Genomic DNA, 12,611 nt, shown 5'->3' with positions numbered 1-12,611 from the left:
CAGAAGCGCGCGTCGAACCAGAAGTACGCGTTCCAGAAGTTCGCGGACCTGCGGACGCCCGACGACTTCGCGCGCGGGTCCATCCTCAACAAGCGCAAGACCAAGGAGAACATGCTCAAGCACACGACCCAGGTCATCCCCAAGTCGCTGCTCTCCTGCGACGCGGCGACGGACAAGATGGCCAAGAACATCCACAAGAGCCTCCTGGGCTACATGAAGGACAAGCCGCTCGCGTTCCCCGCGACGCTCGCGGAGGACATTTTGAAGCGGGGGCTCGACATGAAGAACGGCATCCGCAACGAGATCTACATGCAGATCATGAAGCAGCTGAGCTCGAACCCGCAGCCCGACTCCATCGCGCGCGGCTGGCAGATGATGTGCATGGTCGTCGCGACGTTCCCGCCCGCGCGGACGTCGAAGCTTCAACCCGACTTCAATGTGCGCGTATTCGACAGGTTCGACGCGAGCTCATCGGCTCTGCTTCGAGAACTCGACGAGAGCAGTCGATTCGTCTAAAAGTCGGCCGAAACGACTTCGATGTGACCGAGCGAGAGCACGTCAACGTTTGGTCGGGACGTCCCGAACCGGCGGTCGATTTCCGCGCAGGTTCCCGCCGACGGCGGAGCTCGAGAACTACGTCATCAACTTTTTGATGGTGCAGAAGGAGAAGCGGGGCGCCATCCGCAACTACGCCAAGTACTGCCTGCGCACGCTCGAGGGCATGCTCGAGGCCGGCGCGTCGGGCTTCGCGCCGTCCGTCGACGAGATCGCCGCGTACACGGAGCGGCCGCCGATCCTGGCGACGATCTCCCTCGTGGACCACGTCGTCCTCACGGAGGACCTGCCCGTGACGCCGGACCTCAACTGCGGCAAGGTCGCGGAGATCTGCGCGCAGTTCCTCGAGCTCACGGACGAGCGCGCGGCGACGTTCGGCATCTTCGTTTATGATTTGCCCCGCGACGAGGGCGTCGACGACCCCGACGGCCACAAGCCCTACGCGGACCTGGAGCGCACGCCCAAGCCCTGCCAGGACAAGGACTTCATGGGCGACGTCATCGTGCTCAAGGCGCGGCAGAAGCGCCACTTCAAGTTCGTCTACAAGCGCAAGATCTTCCTGCCCCAGCAGAACGGGCCCAGCGACGACGCCATGTTCAACCGCCTCGTCTACCTCCAGGCCGAGGACGAGGTCATCAACGAGGGCAAGATCTTCCCCGAATCGGAGCCCGCCGCGCTCGAGCTCGCGGCGATCTCGCTCTACGCGGCCATGGTCGACGACTTTAGCGGCTGCGCCGGCGATTTGGACGCCATGGAGGACCCGGCGCTCCTGGACTTCGTGCCGCCCAAGTTCCGCGAAGCCATCGACGGCGTCGCCGGGAAGCTCGTCGCGCTCCGGACGCCGCTCGGCGTCGCGGACGCCGAGGGCGACGAGGACGCGCAGCAGGCGCTCATCGAGGACCTCCAGCAGAAATTCGTCAAGACCTGCGCCGCCTACCCCCTCTACGGCGCATCCTTCTTCCACTGCCACCGCGTCGTCGCCAAGGACGAGCCGCCCATCGTCGCGGAGCTCCCGGGCGACGTGTCCGTCGCGTTCGGCCACGGCGGCATGTACATCCTCGACTCGGAGACCTACGACGTCCTCCACCACTTCGGCTACGCCGACGTCTGCCGCTGGGGCGGCTCCTCGTCCATCTTCTCCCTCTTCATCTGGAACCTGGCCGACGAGACGACCTTCGAGCTCAAGCTGTCCACGAGCCAGGCCGCGGACATGGCCGGCATCATCCTCGACTACATCAACGCCATCATGGCCGCCACGGGCGACGACGGCTAGGGCGGCGGAGGCGGGCGCGCCGCGCGCCCCTCGCCCCGCCCCGCCCCCCGCGGCGCGCCGCGCGCCCCCGCGGGGCCGCCGCGCGGCCCCCCTCTCCCCCGAGCGCCCCCGGGGCGCCTTTTTAGCGGTAAGCTGGCTGACCGTCTCGCGACGCCGCGCCGCGCTCCGGGAGGCGGCGGGGCGAGAGGCGGTGCCAGTAGTAGTAGCGCCTACCGCTTCTTACGCCGCTTCTTCTTCGGCGCCGGAGCCCCCGCGTCCCCGCCCGCGGCGCGGAGCGCCCTGTTCGTCGCCCGCGTCGGCGCGGCGTTGGCCGGGTCCTCGGGCCACGGGTGCTTCGGGTAGCGGCCGCGCATCTCCGACCGCACGCCCGGGTAGGCCTCGCGCCAGAAGAACGCGAGGTCCCGCGTCTCGCCGAGGAGCTTGCCGGCGGCGAGAGCAGCCGGAGCGCGACGGGCGCGCCGGCGACGGTCGGCGAGGTCCGCTGCCCGAAGAACTGCTGGAGCTTCGCGTCGACGGCCGGCCCGGCCTCGCCGTAGGTCACGGGGACGCTCGTGCCGTCGGGCGCGGCGATGCGCGTCGGGCACGTCGCCTCGAGATCGACGCCGGCCGCCGCGAGCGCGTGCCGCGCGACCTCTTCCAGGTCGACCTTGAGGTCCGTCGCGAGGTAGGGCCGCACGGCGTCCTCGAGGAGCGCCTCGTCGTCGCCGGATTCGAGCGCGTCGAAGAGCGGCGGCAGCGCGACGCCCGCGCGCTCCGCGAGCCGCGCGCGGCGCAGGAGGCCGTCGACGTCGCCCTTGAGCGCCCTGCGGACGCCGCCGAGCCCGCGGATCGTGGACAGCAGCAGCGCCGCCGCCTCCTCGGGCCCCGGCGGCGGCGCCGGCGCCGCCGCGAGCTCGATGGCGCCGACGCGCGTCGCGTCGCGGGCCCGGCAGGCGTAGCCCTTCGAGGGCACGACGAAGACCTCGCGCGTCGTCGTCGCGAGGGCCGCCACGGCGGCCTCGTCGAGCGGCGCGTACGCGTAGATGCGGCACCGGCCGTCGTCGCCCGTGCCCGCGTCCGCGACGACGACGTACGGGGGGCCCTCCGCGTCGTCGAGACGCGCCGTCTTCCCGTTCGCGAGTTGATACACGGACCCGCCGTAGCTCGCGTCGCCGCGGCGCTGGGCGATCAGGTCCGCGTAGCCGACGGCGAGCGCCCTCCCGAGGTCGTCGCCGGGGCCCGCCGCGTCGACGCGGAGCCGCCTCGCGAGGCGCGCGACGGCGCCGCGGTCCGCGGGCCGCTTCAGGAGGTTCGCGTCGCCCCGGGCGTCGTCGTCGAGGAGCGCGGCGGCCCGCACCGCGGCGGCGGCGTCCGTGGCGTTGGCGACGACGGCGGCGAGGCGCGGCTCGAGGGGCATGTCGGCGATCGCGTCCCCAAAGGGGGTCAACGTCGCGGCGCCGTCGACCACCGCGCCGAGCGACCGCAGCGCCGCGAGCCCGCGGTCGAGGCGCTCGCGCGGCGGCGCGTCGACGAACGGCAGGTCGAGCATCTCGTCGACGGTGGCGCAGCCCCAGGATGCGAGGAGCAGCGCGACGCGGGACAGGTCCGCGGAGCGGATCTCGGGCTCGGCGAAGTCCGCGAACTTGGCGAAGTCGCCCTCCGGATAAATACGCGAACAGATGCCCGGCGCGACGCGTCCGGCCCGGCCCGCGCGCTGCGCCGCGGACGCCTTCGAGATCGCCCGCGTCGTCAGGCGCCGGAGCCCCGTGTCCTCGTCGATCGTCGCGACCCGCTGGAGCCCCGAGTCGACGACGGCCGTCACGCCCGCCAGCGTGAGCGACGCCTCGGCGATGGGGCTCGCCACGATGACGCGGCGGCGCGGCGACGTCCCGAAGACGACCGCGTCCTGGGCCTCGGACGGCATGGCGCCGTAGAGCGTGCAGATGTCCACGTCGCCGCGGCGGTCGCGGAGCGCCGCCGCTACAGTCCTAACTTCCCGGGCGCCCGGGAGGAAGACCAGCACGTCGCCCCGCTCCGGCGCGTCGCGGAGCGCCGCCGTCGTCGCCTCGACGACCGCGTCTTCCAGCGCGCCGCGGCGGCTCAGGAGCGCCGCGAGCCGCGGCGCGCCCCGCGGCGCGTAGCTCACGTCCACGGGGAACGCGCGGCCCGCGCTCGCGATCACCGCCGCGCCCGCGGCGACGGCGCCGTCGCCCAGCAGCGTCGCCGACATCACGACGAGTCGGAGCTCCGGCCGAAACACGCGTTGCGCCTCGCGGCACAGGGCCAGCGCGACGTCGCTGTCGACGCCGCGCTCGTGGAACTCGTCGAAGATCACGGCCGTCGCCTCCGCGAGCGACGGGTCCGCGCGGCACATGGCCAACAGCACGCCGTCGGTGACCACGAGGACGCGCGTCCGTGTCGATCGCTTCGCGTCGCCGCGCATGGCGTAGCCCACGAGGCCGCCGGGCTCCTCGCCGAGCGACTTCGCCATGCGCCGCGCCGCGGCCCGCGCGGCGACGCGCCGCGGCTCGACGACGATCACGAGGCCCTCGTCGAGCTCCGCGGCCGCCGCGAGCGGCACCGTCGTCGTCTTGCCCGCGCCCGGCGGCGCCTCCAGAAAGACGTAGGCGCCCGCGCGCGCCACGCTCGCGCGGATGTCGTCCATGACCTCGAAGATGGGCAAGGCCTGCACCGTCGCGAGCGCGTCGTCAAAAGGTGCGGCGCGGCGCAGGCATGGTCGTCGAGTCCGTGCGCGAGGCGGCGCGAAGGCGCCGGCGCCGCCGGCCAGCAGCGCGACGGCGCGAGGCGGCGCGAAGGCGCTGGCGCCGCCGGCCAGCAGCGCGACGGCGAAGGCCTTGCACAGCGCTCGACTCATGGCTCGACGCAGGCTTGCGCAGGATGGTCCATCGTCGAGCCTGCAAAGTTCACCATGGGGCCTGAAGGGCAAGTTGACGCCGTGGGAGAGCTCGAGTTTCCATGCACGTTTCCATGCCTTCAGGCCCCGGGCGTCGTCGCGCCCGCCACGGCGAACAACGTTACCCGCGCGGACCCCCGCGGGCTCACTTGCGTTTCCGCGGCGGCGGCGGCTCCGCGAACTGGCCGAGGATGAGGCAGAAGATGAGGGAGAACGCGCCGTAGATGATGAGGAGGATGCCCACGGCGGAGACGCCCGAGCTCTCCTTGACGTCGAGGGCCGTGGACCGCTTCTTCGTCGCGTACTCGCCGATTTCGTCGACGCGCTCGCGCGCCTTGCCGCGGCCGATCGTGCCGTAACTCATGACGTGGCGCGCCTCGTTGCCCTGGTCGTCGAGGCGGACGACGAGCTGGTAGGAGTAGCCGAGCTTGCGCACCTGCTTCCTGCGCATGTGCTTGACGTTGACCGCGCGGCCGCGGCGCACGCGGATCAACTCCGCGCGGACGAGGTCGGAACCGAGGAACTCGTGCGTGACTCTTTCGTCGTCCTCCGTGTCGACGACGAGCGTGCACGTGCTCGACCGGTCGCCGCAGGTCACGTGCCGCAGGTCCGTCGGCGTCCCGAGGAACCGCACGCCGAGGCCGACGACGCCCAACGACACGAGGAGCCAGACGTAGGTGCCCGCCGTCGCGCAGGACACGCGGGGGAGCTGGGTCTTCGCGCGCGCGGGCGCCGACGACGCGCCCGACGTCGGGAGGAGGCTGTCGCCGCCGCGCTTCCGGAACATGGGTCGCGTCTCCGGCGCGGCGCGACGCGTCGAACCAGCACGGCGAACTCGAGCGAGGCTGCCGATTTTGTGGAGGTGCAGCATGAGCTCGCTGAAAGTCGATCGTGAACCGAAGTGCCGAGAGCGCCGACGTGATGGCTCGATCGATCTAAACAGCGTAACTCGCAGATCCGTAGCAGATCGGCCGCGCCGGAGCGCCAGCAACGTCGCGCGCACGGCCGCAGATAACAAACAAAACACAATCCAACGATGTACCGGTCCATGTACCCGCACTCGCCCCTCGCCCTCAGCTTCCAGCCGCAGCGCCCGCGCGTGCCGCGCCTCGAGTTCGTGAGCGGGAGCCGGTGCCTGGCGTCGCTGTGGATCGTCTGCCAGCACTTTTCGCCGCACTCGAGCGACGGCGCCCTCGTCAAGGCGCTCTGGCGCTCCGACGCGGCCGTCGACTACTTTATCGTGCTGAGCGGCTTCGTGACGCACTGGGCGTCGCGGGGCGCCTTCGCGGCCCTGCAGCGGCACCGCGACGACGCCGCGCGGTGGCGCGACGGCGCGAAGAAATGGTACGGCCGGCGCTTCGGCCGCGTGCTGCTGGCGACGTACGTCGCGATGGCCGCGTCGTGGGCCATGGTCGCGGCCGCCGGCGGCGACGCGGCGCCGGGCCACGTCGGCCGGTGCGTCCTGCTGGTGGAATCCTGGCTCGCGCCCGCGCGGTGGTGCCCCGACGGCCAGACCTGGACCGTCGCCGCCCTCGCGCCGTCGTGGTTGCTCTACCCCGCGGTCTACGACAGACTGGTTTACGAGCGGCCGGCGAAGGTCCTCGCGCCGCTCGGCCTCGCGCTGGCGGCGCTGCCGACGGCCGTCGCCGTGGGCCTGCTGCGGCGCGGCGACGCCCCCTTCGGGTCCGTCCACGACGCCATGTACCTCTGGCCGCCCGCGCAGCTCTGCGACTTCCTCCTCGGCGCCGTCCGGGGCAGGAAAAGAGAGCGACATGCCCAACTTCAAAGGCTCCGATCTCGGCCGTGTTCCACTCGTTTCGGCTGACTTTTGGACGAGCGATCATCTCTCGGAACGGTCTCGAAGCGTGGATGCTTTTTCCGGAACGCGGAACACTCAGATTGAAGCGAACTTGAATCTCTCTTTTCCTGCCCAGGCGTCGTCGCCGCGGAGCTCGCGGCGACGCAGGCGGCGCGGCCGCGCTGGCGCCTCGCGGCCCCCGCGGCCGACGCGTCCTGCCTCGCCGTCGCGGCGCTCGTGCTGTTCGCCCCGAACCCGCGGAGCCGCTACCGCACGGGCGCCGAGGAGCTCTTCGACCACGGGTTGGCGCCGCTCTTCGCCGGGCGGGAAACAAAAATATGCGACACGACTTCATGTATTCGCACGGGTTCGACGTACTCCGTTCACTGTCTCAACAGCACTCGCCGAGAGAAAAGGATCCGTCCAAAAATCGGTCGAATCGACTTCGATGTGACCGAGCTCGAGAGGTTTGAAGTTTTTGCTGGACGGGGCGTTCCACTGGTCGTTTCCGGCACAGGCTCTTCGCGGTCTTCCTCTACTGCGCGGCGCGCGACGCGACGGCCCTCGAGGGCGAGCCGGGCTCGATCTTCGCGGCCCTCTGCCGCCACGACGCGCCGCGGTCCCTGGGCCGCGCGTCCTTCGAGATCTACCTCTTCCAGTGGCCGCTCCACGCGGCCTTTTCCGCCGTCGGCCTCGACACGAAGGCCGGCGGCGAGAACTTCGCGGCCTACGTCCTCGCGCTCTGCGTCGCCGCGGTGTGCTACGAGGCCTACGTCGAGCGGCCCTACGTCGCCTGGCTCCGGGACAAGTTCCGGCCCCTCGAGCCCCTCGGCGCGGAGCGGTCCGCGTCGTCGAGCTCGCTCCCGGCGCTCTAGGCCTTACGGTACAAAAAGCGCAGGCCGAGGTAGGTCGCGCCGTGGTAGAAGAGGAACATGGCCGCGAGGACGCCGCAGGATCGGCCGACGGAGCTTTCGAAGGTCGCGTCGTAGCCCTCGCGCGCCGCGTAGGCCGGCCCGAGCTCGACGCGCAATACGAGGTCGTAGGCGAAGCGCAGCGGGCTCAGGAGCGACAGCGCGCGGGGCGCGGGCGCGAGCGTCCGCAGCGACACGAGCAGGCCCGACGTCACGAACGCGTGGATGAACACCGCCGCGGCGAAGACGAAGGCGACGTCGCCCGACGGCGATACGGCGCAGGCGCAGAGAATCACCTGGCCGAACATGGCGCCGAGGAGCACGACGGCCGCCGCGTAGCCCGGCGGAGTCCCGCCCAAGCCGCAGGCGATCTCGTAGACCGCCGCGACGGGGAAGTTGATCAGGACCACGCAGACCAGCTCCACGGCCGCGTAGGCCTGCGCGTAGGCCGCGCAGGAATACAGCTCCCCCCGCCGCTCGCGGATGAAGAACCTAGGAACAGACGGGAGTGAAGGAACGGATATCAGCCGAAAGCGCGGACGCGTCGACGCGGAGACGCCGAAGAAACGCGCTGGCGGTCGTACATGAGGCAGCCCAGGGGCACGAAGCAGATCAGCGTCACGAAGAGCGGGATCGTGAACGCGGCGCCGCGGTACGTCGCGTGCCTCAGGGCCGCGTCCGGGTCGGTCTCGAGCTCCGCGAGGTCCTGCGGCGCCTGCGCGCCGAAGACGGCCCAGCACAGCAGGCCGCATAAGACCGTCAGGACCGCGCGCGCCGCGAAGTTGCCGGGGTGCCGCAGATGGCCGAGCGCGACGCGCCAGGCGAGCACGCGGCACTGGACGGCGTAGGACGGCCGCGGCGCCGGCGGCAGCGGCGCCGCGGACGGCGGCGCCGCGATCAGGGCCTCCGCGGGCCGCCGCTCCGCGAAGGCGTCCGCGGCGCGCGCGACGTCGTCGTCGCTGCGCATCGTCTTCTTGCCGAAGACCTCGGGGGCCTTGTCGAAGTCGACGGCCGTGAGGTCGAGGACGAAGTCCGCCGCGTTGCCCTCGAAGGTCCGTCCGACGTAGCCCAGCGTGCGGAACCAGTCGACCGCGCCCGCCGTCGGGCCCGCGAAGACGAGGCGCCCCCGGCTCAGGAAGTAGGCCGTGTCCAGCAGGAGCCAGACCGCGGACCGCGGCTGGTGGATGCTGCAGAGCACCTGCGTGTGAAGGGCGATCGCGGGGGACCGACGCGCGGGGCTCGCCGGGAGGGAAACCACGCCAAAAAGACGCCGGCATCGACGCCCATGCGCGTCTTGAACGCGAATTCGCGCAAAAGGCCCATGACCTTGAGGCACGACGCCGCGTCGAGGCCGGACGTGGGCTCGTCGATGAGGAAGACGCGCGGGTCGCCGACGAGGCCCGTCGCCAACGAAAGCCGCCGCCGCTGGCCGCCCGAGAGGCCCCGGACGACGACCCCGCCGGACAGCGTGCCGCCGACGAAGACCGCGCGCTTCTCCGCGAGGCCCAGCGTCGCCAGGAGCGCGTCCGTCGCGGCCAGCGCGCCGCGGACGCCGGCGCCCGCGAGCTTGAGCCGCGCGACGAAGTAGAGCGCCTCCCACGTCCGCAGGTGCGGCAGGAAGCAGTCGTCCTGGGGCACGAAGGCCGCGACGGACCGGAACGCCGCCGCGGAGTGGCGCCGCCCGAGGACGAGGCACGAGCCCCGCGTCGCGCGCAGCCGGCCCGTGAGCACGTCCAGGAGCGTCGACTTGCCCGCGCCCGACGGGCCGAGCACCTGGGCAGCAAAAGGGTGATTCAACGTCGCTTCAACGTGAGTGTTCCGCGCGCGCGCGTTCCGGAAAAAGCGCCCACGCTTCGAGGCCGTTCCGAGAGATGATCGCTCGTCCAAAAATCAGCCGAAACGAGTGGAAAACGGCCGAGATATGAGCCTTTGAAGTTGGGAATTTTGCACCCTTTTGCTGCCCTGCAGAGCACGCTGACGAAGCCGCCGCACCGGAGCGCGCCGCTGACGCCGGCGACGGCGCGCGCGCCGTTGAAGTCGACGTCGACGTCGCGCCACTGGAGCAGGGGCAGCGCCTCCTCCGCGCGGGGCGCGAGCTTCGAGACGTCGAAGCGCGCCGAGCTCGCCCGCGGCCGCGCCCGCTCCCGCCGGAACGGCTCGTCGCTGGGCCGCCCGGACCAGTGGTCGTCGTCGTCGCAGAGGATCGACGCCGCGTCGACGGGCCGCGCGTCGGCGCACTCGACGGCGTCGCGCGCCGACCAGCCGCCGCAGAGGAAGGCCATCGATGCTGCCCGAAGGCACTGCAACATCAACGTGTCTAAAATAATCGCAAATTTACCTCAGTGTGGATCGACGCAGCTTGTGGCCGCAGCCTCGCGCCAACAGGAGCGGCGGTCGCGGCCGCTCCCCCGGGGCCCGCCCCCCGCCGACCACCATGCTCCGGTCCTTCTCACCGCGGCGCAAGTTCAGCTTCGACCTCGCGCTGCACAAGTCCAAGGAGAAGAAGAAGGACAAGGCCAGCGACGACGGCGGCTTCGCGGCCATCGTCGACGGCCTCAACCGGTCCGAGGAGCCGCGGGGCCGCGCGGAGCGCACGTCCCGCAAGGGCTCCTTCTTCCGGAGCTCCCGCGACGACGGCGGCGGCCGCCGCGAGCCGAGCGCGCGCGGGTCCTCGCCCGAGCCGACGCGCCAGTCCTGGCTCCGCATGCGCGAGGCGCGGCAGCGCGCCGCGAGCCCGAGGTGCGCCTTCCCCCCGCCTCGCGCATGTGAGCCTTATCATCATCCCCATTCGTAGGCCGTCCGAGGCCGAGCGGCGGCCCGCCGCGGAGCGCGAGGAGCGGCGCGAGGCCGCGCGCGCGCGCGGCCGCCGGTCCGCGCGGGGCGACGACAGCCCGCGGATCCGGGAGCTGAGCCGCGAGGGGAGCCGCGTGCGCCGCCAGCAGGAGGCCCAGAAGGCCGCCGCCGCCGCGACGTCGACGGCCGTCGTCGCGAGCCCCGCGCCCGCGCCGAGCCGCCAGCCGTATCCCGCGCGGGCCGCGTCCGCGGACTCGCGGGGCCGCCAGGCGCCCGCGCCGAGCGCGACGTCGAGCGCCGGCGACCTGGCCGGGCGGCCCGCGAAGCCCAAGAAGCCCGTGGTCATGACGGACCCGCCGTCGTGGCACGAGCTGAAGACGCGGGCCCTCGAGGCGGACTTCGCGGCGATCGAGCGCTTCGTCGGCGAGAACGGCGGCTTCGCGTCCGACGAGGCGCGCACGCGCGACCCGCCGACCTTCGACGACTGGTTCCGCACGCGCTTCCCCGAGAACAACCTGTCGTCCGCGCCGTCCGCGCACAAGGCCCTCTGGGCCGAGCACGAGCGCCAGCTCCGCTGGACGTCCGAGGAGCGGACGAAGGCCGGCGCCGTCCAGGGCAGCAAAAGGGTGATTCAACGTCGCTTCAACGTGAGTGTTCCGCGCGCGCGCGTTTCGGAAACAGCACCCACGCTTCGAGAGCGCTCCGAGAGATGATCGCTCGTCCAAAAATCAGCCGAAACGAGTGGAAAACGGCCGAGATCGGAGCCTTTGAAGTTGGGAATTTCGCACCCTTTTCTTGCCCAGGCGCCGTCGACTTCGTGACGCCCGAGCCCGACGACGGCGGCGGCGGCTACCTCAGCCGCCTCCGGAAGAACAGTCAGAACCCCGCGGCGAAGCGCGCGGCCAAGCCGGCGCCGACCGCGCGGACGCCCCTCGTGCTCCGCTCCGGGTCCACGAAGCGCCTCAACGCGTCCGGGTCCCAGACGCACACCGTGACCTGGAAGGTCGAGCGCTGGTCGGCCCTGCCGTCGGGCTTCCGCCAGGGCGCGCGCTACCGGCCGCCGGGCGGCGCGCCCTGGTCCCTGGACCTCTACAAGGGCGGCATCAAGCGCGAGCGGCCGGGCATGGTCGCGCTCTACGTCCACTACGACGCGCCGTCGGACCGGTCCTTCGCGCGCGTCGCGTCGCTCGAGCTCTCGTTGCTCCACCAGAACGGCGGCAGCCACCTCACGCGGAAGCACGAGGGCCAGCGCGTCTTCGGCGCCAAGGCGGACCAGGCGAAGCGCATCTCCACGTCCGCGGGCACGGCCTCCCTCGCCCACGTCGTCCTCACGCAGGTCGAGGCGCTCGGCTTCTGCGTCAACGACGCCGTCGTCCTCCGCGCGGAGATCGAGATCGCGGCGGACTCCGTCTCCCTCTAGCCCGGCAGGGCGCCCAACACCCCCCGCGCGCCATCGGTCGCGCGACGCGAGGCCGCCACGCCTAAGCTCGCGCGACGGGAACGCGAGGCAGGCCTCACGACATGGACTTGATGAGCTGCTCCTGCGCGACCTTCATGGCGTCCTGGATGGACATGTCCGTGATCGTCGTCGTGCCGTCGACGCCGCGCATGAGCACGCGGTTCGCGATGGTCTTGGGCTCGACCTCGAGGATCTTGCCCTGGTCCACGAGCTCGTCGACCGCGAGCATGACCTGCGCGAGGAGCTCCGTCGAATCGACGGCGTTCCGGCTCATTTTGGAACACGTCGTGTGCTCTCGTCGAGCGCTCCACGGAGAGCGCACCGCGTCGAACACACATATTGAAGTCGGGTCGAAGACGCGATGCCCGCGCGGCGCGCCGCGATGTCCAGATTCGAGAGGACGTACCGCGACTCGATCGAGCCGTCGAGGAGGATCGTGAGGGCGACGAAGAGGCCCTCGAGGACCGTGTCCAGCAGGAGCTCGTTCTCGTGGCCCGCGCCGACGACGTAGAGGAACGTGTCCCCGCGCGCGCGAAAGATGGCGACGCAGCCGTCGAGCATGACCGCCTGCGGGACTCCGCCGCGTCGCGCGCGCCGCGCGCGCCCCCCCCCCCCCCCGGTTTCTCGTGTCGTCGCGACGCCGGGAGGCCTCGCGTCGGAGTCGACGGCGGCGGCGTGGTTGTGCTTCGTCTTCCTGAAGAGCTTCTTCTCGTAGGCCGTCTCGCCCCCGGCCTGGAACGTCCGGCCCCCGGCGGCCACGGGGTAGTACTTGGCGACGAGGCGGTTCCCGTCGGCGTCCATGATGATCACGGCGAGGACCCGCGGCGTGTGTTCCATCTCGTTTTGTGTTTTGTGGACGCGGGACGACGCCTCGGGACGAGCGCTCTCAGTCGCGCCGCCTCGATCGACCTGAAGTCCTCGCAAAATCG

The 12,611-nt window shown here is 71.6% G+C and overlaps 4 protein-coding genes across 4 annotated transcripts; 1 reads left to right on the top strand and 3 right to left on the bottom strand.

Moving 5' to 3' along the window:
* Positions 1 to 3,239: 3,239 nt before the first annotated feature.
* On the bottom strand, positions 3,240 to 4,682 carry AURANDRAFT_26011 (hypothetical protein; the record flags this gene model as incomplete). Its single annotated transcript, XM_009038265.1, has 1 exon — positions 3,240 to 4,682. A coding segment is annotated over one exon (1,443 nt), but the record flags the coding sequence as incomplete, so codon positions are not given.
* A 1,075-nt stretch (positions 4,683 to 5,757) lies between these two features.
* On the top strand, positions 5,758 to 6,546 carry AURANDRAFT_63807 (hypothetical protein; the record flags this gene model as incomplete). Its single annotated transcript, XM_009038557.1, has 1 exon — positions 5,758 to 6,546. One exon carries the CDS (start codon positions 5,758 to 5,760, stop codon positions 6,544 to 6,546), a length of 789 nt encoding a protein of 262 aa, XP_009036805.1.
* An 844-nt stretch (positions 6,547 to 7,390) lies between these two features.
* Positions 7,391 to 9,712, bottom strand: ABC39 (hypothetical protein; the record flags this gene model as incomplete). The annotated part of the gene is made up of 4 exons (XM_009038264.1): positions 7,391 to 7,922; positions 8,015 to 8,628; positions 8,757 to 9,203; positions 9,410 to 9,712. The coding sequence occupies 4 exons, from the start codon at positions 9,710 to 9,712 to the stop codon at positions 7,391 to 7,393; spliced, it is 1,896 nt and encodes a 631-aa protein (XP_009036512.1).
* A 1,474-nt stretch (positions 9,713 to 11,186) lies between these two features.
* Positions 11,187 to 12,581, bottom strand: AURANDRAFT_69789 (hypothetical protein; the record flags this gene model as incomplete). The annotated part of the gene is made up of 3 exons (XM_009038263.1): positions 11,187 to 11,914; positions 12,064 to 12,249; positions 12,337 to 12,581. The coding sequence occupies 3 exons, from the start codon at positions 12,517 to 12,519 to the stop codon at positions 11,738 to 11,740; spliced, it is 546 nt and encodes a 181-aa protein (XP_009036511.1).
* Positions 12,582 to 12,611: the final 30 nt, after the last annotated feature.

Source organism: Aureococcus anophagefferens, assembly GCF_000186865.1.
Source record: "Aureococcus anophagefferens unplaced genomic scaffold AURANscaffold_8, whole genome shotgun sequence".
NCBI lineage: Eukaryota > Pelagophyceae > Pelagomonadales > Pelagomonadaceae > Aureococcus > Aureococcus anophagefferens.
Note: the sequence above shows the minus strand (reverse complement) of the source record. Positions and strands in the feature narration are given on the sequence as shown.